This window comes from Saimiri boliviensis, chromosome 7 (genome assembly GCF_048565385.1).
Source record: "Saimiri boliviensis isolate mSaiBol1 chromosome 7, mSaiBol1.pri, whole genome shotgun sequence".
Taxonomy (NCBI): Eukaryota; Metazoa; Chordata; class Mammalia; order Primates; family Cebidae; genus Saimiri; species Saimiri boliviensis.
Window position 1 is genome coordinate 29,062,921 of NC_133455.1, and position 12,256 is coordinate 29,075,176.

At 36.3% G+C, this 12,256-nt stretch overlaps 1 protein-coding gene across 2 annotated transcripts in view; it reads right to left on the reverse strand.

Moving 5' to 3' along the window:
- The window catches only part of HCFC2 (host cell factor C2), a 39,915-nt gene that overhangs the window by 23,063 nt on the left and 4,596 nt on the right, over positions 1-12,256 (reverse strand). For both annotated transcript variants that reach the window (XM_074402309.1, XM_074402308.1), the window contains exons 4-7: positions 5,286-5,494; positions 3,790-3,874; positions 1,998-2,104; positions 1,703-1,891 (exon numbers count right to left, since the gene is read on the reverse strand). In XM_074402309.1, coding sequence (XP_074258410.1) covers positions 1,703-1,891; positions 1,998-2,104; positions 3,790-3,874; positions 5,286-5,494 — 590 coding nt within the window. The remainder of the gene's footprint in view (positions 1-1,702; positions 1,892-1,997; positions 2,105-3,789; positions 3,875-5,285; positions 5,495-12,256) is intronic.

Sequence of the window (12,256 nt, forward strand, 5' to 3'; positions counted from 1 at the left end):
TCCTTCAAACTTACACATAACTTACCACTGTACTTTAAAAATAACTTAGAAAATTTTACCACCACATTCAAGGCCTTATGTCCTGTGGTCATCTCTGTAACCTCCATTCCTACACTTTCCTCTTTGTTTACCCAGCGCAAACCTGTTGCCAAACATGCCAAGTATTCCCATCTCAGACTCCTTGTATTTGCTGTTTCCTCTTCTTGCAGTGGTTTCTCTGGCCTTTTTATGTGGGTAGCTCCTTCTCACCATTCAGATCACATCCCATGTCATCTCATTACAGAAGCCTTTTTTGACTCTGAAAGGATAAGGGCCATTCCCAATATCTAACACCACTATCTCATGTATTCAAATGATTAACAGAAACCAAACTGATTTTGTTCATCTTTTTATTGTTGCTTATTATCTTCTTGCCATCGTACCCTCTCAGAAGGTAAGTTCTTTGTGAGAGTAGGGGCACTATCAGTCTTGCTCACTGCTATATTCTCAGCATTTAAACAATTCCTGCTATATAGCTGTCTATCAATATTTATTAAAAATGGATGTGAGGTACACATTTTTAAAAATTTTGGTGCTCGAATGATTTTTTTTTTTCCTTTAGAAATGGGATCTTGCTCTGATACCCAGGCTAGAGTGCAGTGGAGCAATTAGAGCTCACAGTAGACTCAGATTCCTGGGCTCAAGTGATCCTCCTGCCTCAGCCTCCCAAGAAGCTGGGAGGCATGTGCCACTGTACTTGGTTAATTTTTTGTTTGGTACAGATGGGAGTCTCACTATGTTGCTCAGGCTTGTCTTGAACTCATGGCCCAAGCAATCCTCCTGCCTTGGCTTCCCAAAGTGCTAGGATTACAGGTATAAGCCACTGTGCCCAGCCTCTAATATGTACATATATATTTTTAAAAAATCTTTTACTTTAAAATAATTTTAGATTTGCAGAAAAGTTGCAAAGATAGTACAGCATTGCCATAACCCCCTGACCCAAGCTTTCCCTGTTTTCCAGCTTCCCCTAATACAAGCACATTTGTTAAAACTAAGAAATTGTCATTGGTGTAATACTATTAACTGTAGACAACTCAGATTTCACAAGTTTTTCAATTAATGTATTTTTTGTTCCAGGATCCAAAACAGAATACATCATCACATTTAGTTGTAAAGTCTCCTTCGTCTCCTCCATTTTGTGATTCTTTTTTAGTCTTTCCTTGTTTTCCTTCACTTTGAAACTTCTGAAAAGTACCACTCACATATTCTTTGTAGAAGGCGTAGAATGTCCCTCAATTTGGTTTTGTCTGATATTTTCTCATAGATAGATGGCTTATGGGTTTTGGGGAAGAAAACCACAGAGGTACTTTTACTTATCACATAATATTAGGGAGTAAATGATATCAATATGACTTATCACTAGTGATATTAAGCTTAATCACTTGATTAAGGTGGTGCTTGCCAGGTTTCTCCTGCTTGCCAGATTTCTATAAAGCTACTGTTTTCCTTTTCCATACTCTATTCTTTGCAAAGGAGTCTTTAAATCCAGCCTACACTCAAGGAGAGGATAATTATACATTCCTCAGGAGTGGGGAATAACTACATATATTGTTTCTTCCTATGGGAAAGAAAGGTAGCAGCATTTACAGTAAGTCTCAAAAGGCAGATATTTGAGTGCTTACCTAAAAAAAAAAAAGTTTATTTGTTAAATATTCTTACCTACCAGTATCAAGATACCAAAGATCCTTGCAGCAAACTTGACTATTCAGTGCTTTTTTGTAGCCATCTCTTCCACTCCAAAAATACAATCGAGTGCCAATTGCAACAGCACAGTGTCCAGCTCTTGGTCTTGGTCTTGAATTTTTTTTATCTTCTTGAGAATCTGATACTAGGGTGGTCCACTCTGTTGTATCTGAAAAGACAGAAATATCCACGACTAATTTTTTGTTCTTAACAAAATTTTTAAAAATATCTTATTAATAAAGTTTAATTAAATGAGTAACTCTTAAAAGACTCACCCAGATTTAGGTAAGAAAATGAACTGGTACATCTCCATTCACAATCATGAGGTGAAGTCTCAGTATTTTCCCCCTTATATGGGACCCATCCACCAAAAATGTACATCCTGAGCAACAACAACACAAAAACATAAAGTAGCTTATTTCATTTTACTTCATGGATTTGAAGTGCTAAGACTAGACAAATTTCCTATCAGCAGGGCTTCAGAACTATTCATTCACTTACCATTGTCAAGGTAATGGGAATAGGAAGATGAATAAAGTGGTCTTCTTTCACGAGTTTACAATTTTATGAAGAAATATAGAATCACAATTATTTCTCTCTGGCAAGTTACTTAAAGTGAAGACAATTTCAATTATAATATATTTTAAAATAAATATTGTCTATTGTCTATAATATACTAAGACATGGTACCACAGTCAGAAAGATACCCAACTGATCAATGACCATCCAAAGTCAAATTTAAAACTGTATGCATATAGTAACTGAAGAGGATTGAATTTCATATAACTTTGGCCACTGATATCATTTAAATGAAAACTTTAAACTGTGTTCCTCAGGACCCTAGGAGTTCTTAACACAAGCCTGATGACTACTGGAAAATAAAGGCTCATCAGGCAGAAATCAGGGCCCATGTGACCTGATGCCAGCCAGAGATCTATTTTTTTAACGCCAACCAGAGCTTGCTTTCTTTTTTTTTTTTTTTTTTTTGAGATAGGGTCTTGTTCTGTCGCCCAGGTTAGAGTGCAGTGGCATGATAATGGCTCACTGCAAACTCAACTTCCTGGGGTCAGGTGATTCTTCCCCCTTGGCCTCCCAAAGTGCTGGGATTATAGGCATGAGACACCACGCCCAGCCAGAGCTCTATTTTTTAAAATCGATTTTTATATATTGGGGTTTCAATGGAAAATTTCATTTTATAAAATGATTCTGCAGTTTAAAAAGTATATAAGATTTTATTTAAATGTAAAGACTAGCCTGTTTGGTTTTGAGTTAGTTAAAAAAAACACAATAACTAGGTTCTAAATCAATAGCCATTTCCTAAAATATTAAATTTAAGGTAGAATCCCTGCAATAATAAATATTTCATTAAATTCTAATTCAACAGTACTCCTAACTGTGGCACAATGTTGCACAAACAAGGGAATTTGTTGACGGCAGTAATAGCCAACATTTATGGAATGCTCACTTCATACCAGAAACTGTTCTAAGCATTTCATATGTATTAATCCATTTAATCTTCATTATAGCCTTGTCAAGTAGCTTTTTACTTTAATCTACATTGTATACTTAAGGAAAGTGAGGTTTAAACAGATTAAGTTTCCTTGCCCCAGGTCATACAGGACAAGTGCCAAAGCTGGAACTTGAATTTAGGCAATCTGGTTACAGAGTTTGTATTCTATCAACTCTATATTGCCATGGAAAGCATAATTATTAAAAGTACATGCCTGAGTACAAATGAAGCACTACCAAAAATAGGAAAAAAGAAACCGTGAGTTAAGTGATTAGTTTGGCAATATCCTGTTTTACATTTGCATAAAGTCTACCCTGGGCAAGGCATTATAATGAATGCAAAGAAGTAAAAGAGATAGCATAAGAAAATGGCACATTAAGTATTTTAGCTTCTACAGACAAAAAATTATTTTAGCTTCAGTAAGCACAATCAAACTGTGTTGTTTCATAACCTACTTCCAAGGAACTAGCAGCATTACTTTTCTTCGTGTGCTTAAGTTGTTTAAAAAAAAAAAACAAAAAAAAAAAACAGAAGTGAAATACAAAAAAACACCATACTTGTTTCCTATAACACTGGCTGTATGAAGGCTTCGTGGAAGTGGCACTGTCCCTTTAGTTTCTGGTTTTGACCATGACATAGTCTCTAAAAGCAAAAATAATTATATTAGCAACTTGATCTAACAACAGCAAATTATCTCAACTTGCATAATTAAAAAAAATAAAACAAGGACTTACCAAAATGAAACAAAGCATTTTAAAACAGTTATTTGATTATCTTAAATATTTCCAGCTTACATAAACTGCTTATCAGAAATTTATTTACTCTTAATGTTAGTACAGTTAGCCCTCTGTATCCATGGGTCTGGCAGCCATGGATTCAACCAACTACAGATTGAAAATATTCACAAAAAGCCGGGCGCGGTGGCTCAAGCCTGTAATCCCAGCACTTTGGGAGGCAGAGGCGGGTGGATCATGAGGTCAAGAGATCGAGACCATCCTGGTCAACATGGTGAAACCCCATCTCTACTAAAAATACAAAAAGTTAGCTGGGCATGGTGGTGCGTGCCTGTAATCCCAGCTACTCAGGAGGCTGAGACAGGAGAATTGCCTGAACCCAGGAGGCGGAGGTTGCAGTGAGCCGAGATCGCGCCATTGCACTCCAGCCTGGGTAACAAGAGCGAAACTCCGTCTCAAAAAAAAAAAAAAAAAAAAAAAAAACAAAAAAAAGAAAATATTCACAAAAAACTTTGGCTGCACTGAACATGTTTTCTTTTTGTCATTATTCCCCAGACAATACAATATAGCAATCATTTATGTAGTATTTACATTGTATTAGGTGTTACAGGTAATCTGGAGATGATTTAAAGCATATGGGAGAATATGCAAATACTACATACACCATTTTACATCAGGGACTTGAGCATCCATGGATTTTGGTATCAGGGGAGGTCCTGAATAAATTCTCGACAGATACCGAGGGATGACTGTATTTGTAATAGGGTGCTACCAATTTTGAATTAAGAACAATATTAGGGATTTTACCATTTTAAGTAAGAGTACACTGGACAGAAGATAGTCAAAGGTGAGAGGCACACTATCCTCCAATCATTCATTCCTAGGATCCCTTTAGAAAGAACTACCTAAGCATTTTTTACTGGCCACCAATAACACTGTTAGTGCTACATTTCCTGTAGATAGGGTAACCATATAAAGTTATCGGCCCCAACACGACACTTTTCAGAGTGAAACAGAGTACTGTACTATTGATAATTACACAGGACAATAAGCATAAACCAGAATCATCCCAGGTAAACGAGGACATACGGTAACCCTATTTACAGAAAGCACAAGAGAGTTACTCTTATAAACCAAACATTCATTTGTTCAATCTGATTTATCAGCAACCATTTATATCACACATCAGCTATTCCCTGGGGCTAGAAGTGCTAGTTGTAAATCTAAGTACAGCCCAATAAATACTAAAATCAATAATATTTTTCAAAGCACTTTTTAAAATTTGCCCTATTCCTGAGCCTGAATCAAGTTAAACTTACCTAAGTCAAGTTGCCATAGGTCATCCAGGCGAGCACCACACATTCCACCAAAAACATACATTTTAGGACTTCCAGAATCTTTTTTGCAATATATAACAGCTGTGTGGGATTCTCTTGGAGAAGGCACAACACCTTTCGTCACTGGAATGCTCCAACCCACAACACCAGAGCCATGCTGTAGCTCCAACTCATAAAAATCATTTAAATATCTAGGATAGCATAAAAAAATTAAAACATTCAGATAATATATACCCTTTATTTGCATTTTATTTCTATTTATAAAGATAATATGTGCTTACTGTGAAAAGTTCATATAGTACAGAAAGGCATTAGGAGAGCAGAAACTCCAACAAACCTCATTCACACAATACACACTTATCAAATACTACTATGTTCCAGGCATTCTTCTGGGGTTCAGTAGTGAAGAGAAGAAATTAAAAATAATTCCTGTTATCATTTAGCCAACACTCTTATCAATGACAACTTGCTACCTGTTGGTGTTAAAACAACTACAAATCCTGTGACACTTTTACCATCAGGAAGTTGGGTCTACGTTCCCTTCCCTTGATTCTGGGCTGGTTTGTGACTGCTTTGATTAGTAAGGTATGGTAAAAGAACACTATGTAGGCCAGGCGCAGTGGCTCACGCCTGTAATCCCAGCACTTTGGGAGGCCGAGGTGGGTGGATTGCTTGAGGTCAGGAGTTTGAGACTAGCCTGGCCAACATGGTAAAACCCCATCTCTAAAAACAAAACAAAAAAAGAACATTATGTGACTTCTGAGGCTGGGACACAGAAGGCCTATATATCTTCACTAGAACACTCACTCTTGGAATCCTGAACCACCGTGTAAGAAGTTCATCTCCCACAAAACTATCATCTGGGGTGGCCATATGCAAGTATGTAGGGTGACAGAACCAGCTTAGTCTGTCAATTTCAGCTGGAAATTTAAGAAAATTTTGGCCAGACACGGTGACTCACGCCTGTAATCCCAACACTTTGGGAGGCCAAGGTGGGAAGATCATGAGCCCAGGAGTTCAAGACCAGCCTGGGCAACATGGAGAGATCCTGTCTCTACAAAAAGGAGAAAGAAAAAGAAAAAAAAAAACAAAACACCTTTTTTAAATTAGCTGGGCATGGTGGCATGCACCTGTGGTCCCAGCTATTCAGAGGTTGAGGCAGAGGGATTGTCTGAGCCTGGGAGGTAAAGGCTGCATAGAGCTATGATCATGCCACTGGTGACAGAGTGAGGCTCTGTCTCAAAAAGCAAAGCAAAGCAAATGTCCTTAATGTTATTAAAATCACATACCAACAACCTATAGCAAATGCCAAAATTAGTGATAGAAAGGTAAATATATTAATGAAACAGAATAGAGTCTAGAGCAGGAATCAACAAATGTTTCCTGTAAAGGGTCTAATAGTAAACATTTTAGGCTTCACAGGCCACAAATCTATTGCAACTACTCAACTGTGCTGTTTTAACACAAAAGCTGCCAACATCAATACAAAATGAATGAGCATGGCTGTGTTCCAATAAAAGTTTATTAATTAAAAAAAGACAGCAGGCCACATTTGGCCCATAGGATATAGTTTGCAACCCCTGGTCTAGAAAGCCTAGGAAGACACATTTACACAAGAATTAAGATATGACAGAGATGGAATTTCAAATCAACAGGAAAAAAAAAATGACTTACTTAATAAATGGTACTAGGAAAATCAAAAATCCCTTAGGAAAAGAAGTAAAAAGCCTCATATTAGTTGCAAAAGTATATCACAAATGTATTAATGGTCTAAACAGAAACAAAACTGTGAATGTACTAGAAAAAATTATGGAAAATTTTTTATAATTTTCCTAAAGGATAGTCTTTAAAGTAAGATCCAAAACCAAAAATAGAAAATATTGTCAAACATGATGAAACAAGACAGAAAACCCTTTTTTAAAAAAGCGAAGACTCAAAAAACATATTTGGAACATACAAAAATATGTATGTAAAGAACTCCTAAGAATGAATAATAATAAAAATTAAAATCCTTTTCAATATGATTAGAAATAATAAATGAATTCAACAAGATGACAGGATACAAGATAAATAACAAAACCAATTGTATTTCTATATACTAGGAATGAACAATCCAAAAATGAAATTAAGAAACCAAATCAATTCATAATATCCTCAAAAAGAATAAAAAACTTAGGAATAAATTTATCAAAATTAGAAAGAGCAACATGTACACTGAAAACTACAAAATACTGCAGAGAGAAAATTTAAAAGATCTAAATAAATGGAGAGACATTCCATGTTAATTAATTGGCAGATCCAATATTATTAAGATGGGACTTCTCCTCCAACTGATATATAATCAATGAAATCTCTATCAAAATCCTAGTAAGCCTTTTTTTGAGATGGGGTCTCATTCTGTTGCCCAGGCTGGAGTGCAGTGATGTGAACATGGCTCACTGTACCCTTGGTCTCCTGGGCTCAAGCAATCCTCCTGCTTCAGCCTCCCATGCAGATGGAACCACAGGCACATACCATCACATCCAGCTAATTTTCTAATGTTTTGCAGAGACAGAGTCTTGCCAAGTTACCCAGGCTGGTCTCAAACTCCTGGGCTCAAGTGATCCTCCCACCTTGGCTCCCCAAAGCCCTAGGATTACAGATGTGAGCCACCACATCAATCTTTGCCAATTTCTGATTCAAAATTCTATAAAGATATGCAAAGGACCTGAAATAGCCAAAATACTCATGAAAAAAAAAATTTAAGAACTCATGGCTTCCAATTTCTTACCATAACACTTACTACAAAATATAGTAATCAAGACAGTGGGGTACTAGCATAAAGCTAGACATATAGATCAATGGAATATAATTGAGAGTCCAGAAATAAACTCTTAAATTTATGGTCAACTGATTTCAACAAAGATGTCAACACAATGCAATGAGGAAAGAGCAGTCTTTTCAACCAATGGTTTTGGGACTTTTGGATATCCACATGTGAAAAGATAAATTTAGGCCCTGACTTCACCTCTTATACAAAAATTAGCTCAAAAAGAAATCATATGCCAGGCGCAGTGGCTCAAGCCTGTAATCCCAGCACTTTGGGAGGCCGAGGCGGGTGGATCACAAAGTCAAGAGATTGAGACCATCCCAGTCAACATGGTGAAACCCCGTCTCTACTAAAAATACAAAACATTAGCTGGGCATGGTGGCACGTGCCTGTAATTCCAGCTACTCAGGAGGTTGAGGCAGGAGAATTGCCTGAACCCAGGAGGCAGAGGTTGCGGTAAGCCGAGATCGCTCCATTGCACTCCAGCCTGGGTAACAAGAGTGAAACTCCATCTCAAAAAATAAATAAATAAATCATACATAGAAATGTAAGAGCTAAAACTATTCAACTTTTAGAAGAAAACAGAGGAACAAATCTCTATAACCTTGAGTTAGGCAGAGTTCTTAAATATGGCACTAAAAGTATGATTCATACAAGAAAAGTTTGATAAATTGTATTTATCAAGTTTTAAAACTTTCATACTTCAAAAGGTAACAGTAAGAAAATAAAAAGATAAGCCACAGACTAGAATATAATACTTGCAAATCACATTTTTTTCTTTTTTTGAGACAGTCTTGAACTTTTGCCCAGGCTGGAGTACAGTGGCACGATCTCACTGCAACGTCTGCCTCCTGGTTCAAGCAATTCTCCCACCTCAGCCTCCCAAGTAGCTGGGAGTACAAACATGTACCATTAGTATGCTCAGCTAATTTTTTTGTATTTTTAGTAGAGATGGGGATTCACTATGTTGGTCAGGCTGGTCTTGAATTCCAGACCTCAAGTAATCCACCTGCCTTAGCCTCCCAAAGTGCTGGGATTACAGGTGTGAGTCACTGTGCCTGGTCAAATCACATTTCTGATTAAAAAATAAAACAAAACATAAAACTTATATCCAGAATATATAAATAACTGTTACAACTCAATAATAAGAAAACCATCAACTAAAAAATGGACACAATATTTGAATAGAAATTTCACCAAAGATATATGAATGGCTAAAAAGCACATGAAAAGATGTCCAACACTATTGGTCATTAGGTAAATACAAATTAAAACCACAATGAGATAACACTTTACTCCCAATAGGATGGCAACAACAAAAAACACAGATAATAATAAGTATTAGCCAATGTGGAGAAATTAAAACCCTTACATATTGCTGGTGGGAATGTAAAATGGTGTAGTCACTTTGGAAAACAATTTGGTAGAATTTCTTAAGAAGTTAAACATTTTGAGGTGGGAGGATCAATTGAGCCTGGGAGGTAGAGGCTCCAGTGAGCTGACATTGTGCCACTACACTCCAGCCTGAGTGACAGAGTGAGACCCTGTCTCAAAAAGAAAAGAAAAGAAAAGAAAATAGACCTGTGTGGAGGATCGGATTAATGTTCCCAACTCTTCTCTCCTAGCAGGCAGAGTATGTATCCTTAGACCACTGACTCTGGCCTTGGCCATATGGCTTGCTTTGACCAATGGAATGTGACCAGAAATGAATGTGCTTTGAACAGAGGCTTTAAAAATCACTGTATGCAATTGTATGCACCACTTGAGAAGCCTGCCCATTGTAAACAATAACCTAACAAAAGCTAATATAACATGTAACATGAAAAAGGTCTCAAAAGATGTACATCAAATTGAATTATGTGTATTTGCCTATGTTGGGGGATAGTGCTGTTGAAATAACACTGTGCACTTTTCTAATTTCTTGAATTTTTATCAGTGTTATTTTAAAAGCCCATTTGATGGAAGAAAAAAAAAACTTTTTAAAAACGTGTTAAAAGTATCTGGATTACTGTGATGAGATAATTTTTTTCCTTTTCTCCAGTTTCCAAATTTTTCATGATATTTTAGTATTTCTGTTTTTAAAAAGCATGGAAAAAAGTTAAAACACCACCATCAATCTAATGCAGGTAAAAAGACATTATAATGGAGATAACAACTACTGTACTATATGATATGGCAACCTGAAAATTATACCAGTGATCTTATTTCACTATCACAATGACGCTGTAAAATAGGTATTTAATCACTCCCATTTCACAGTGAAGAAAACAGGCTTATTTGCTCTAAAGGACATACATGATAAGCCCTGAATCAGAAAACAGCCCTTTGGACTCTAAATCTCCAAAGCCTAAATGATAGAATGACAATGTGATCAAAACACTATATGAATATTATTCAGCCTTAAAAAGAAAAACATATTGCAGCCATAAAAAAGAATGAGTTCATGTCTTTTGCAGGGACATTGATGAAGCTAGAAACCATCATTCTCAGCAAACTAACACAGAAACAGAAAACCAAATACCACATGTTCTCACTCATAGGTGGGAGTTGAACAATGAGAACACATGGACACAGGAAAGGGAACATCACATACCAGGGTCATGTCAGGGGTTGAGGGGCAAGGGGAGGGAGAGCATTAAGACAAATACCTAATGCATGTAGGACTTAAAAGCTAGATGACAGGTTGACAGGTGCTGCAAACCATCATGGCACATGTATACCTATGTTAACAAACCTGCACATTCTGTACATGTATCCCAGAACTTAAAGTAAAATTAAAATTAAAAATTAAAAAAAAAAGTCTAAAAAAAAAAGAAAAAAATATACTACCATTTGCCACAGCATAGATGGAACAGCAGGACATTACGCTAAGTGAAATAAGACAGACACAAAGAACGATATTGCATGATCTCATGTGAAATCGTTTGTTTTTAACAAAAAAGGTAAGACATATAGAAATAGAGAATAAAACAGTGGTTACCAGGGTCAGACATATAGGGAAGGAAATGGGGAAATGTAGGTCAAAAGATACAAAGTAGCAAATACGTAGGATAAACAAACTGAGAGATCTAATGTACAACAGGAGAACTAAAGTTAATAATAATGTATTGTATTCAGGATTTTTTTTTTTTTGAGATGGTGGTCTAACTCTGTTATCCAGGCTGGAGTGTAGTGACACAATCTCGGCTCACTGCAACCTCCACCTCCCAGGCTCAAGAAATCTCCCTCCCACCTCAGCCTTCTGAATAGCTGTGACCACTGGCGCATGCCACCACGCCCAGCTAATTTTTTGTATTTTTGGCAGAGATGGGGTTTTGCCATGTTGCCCAGGCTGTTCTAAAACTGCTGGGCTCAAGCGATCCACCCACCTCCTAAAGTGCTGGATTAACTATATAGCTGCTCATGCCACAGGCCAAAAAAAAAAAAAAAAAAAAAAAGAAAGAAAGAAAATAAAAAGGGTATCCACATGAAATGATGGATATATTACCACTATAGTAACCATTTTACTATGTGTGTGTGTGTGTGTGTGTGTGTGTGTGTGTGTGTGTATACATATATATATATGTATATATATAAAATACCATCATGTTTATACCTTAAATTTACACAAATAAAATTTATTAAAAAATAATAACTACATGGAACAGTACAATTCCCCAAAGGAAAGAATTCTTTGCAGACAAAGCCAACATTAGCTATAATAGGGGTCAACAATGTAGACAGCTCCATTATTTACAGCCTGTGTCAGCAAACTACAACCTTTGGACCAAACCTGCCTACAAGCTGTTTGGTAAAGGCTTATTGGAACTCAACACACAAACAAACAAACAAACAAAAACACGATGTGAAAAGAAGTAGTGTATTAATTTTGTTTGGGAAAAAGGAGGAGATAATTGATTATAAAAGTATTTGCTGGTGTGAACCACTCTAACAGCTTCTTGTATAAAACATGGAAATGATAGCTTTCGTTTTATAGTCAGAGTTTTGTCACTAAATTTCCAGAGCAATCTAATTTTAAAATAACCATCTGTTACTTTTCGTTATCATTGATAAGGTAGTTAAAACGCATTATGGCTCAATATATACAAATATATTGATATAAGCAGTTACATTAATATTAATCTAATAAGATGATTTCTCATTA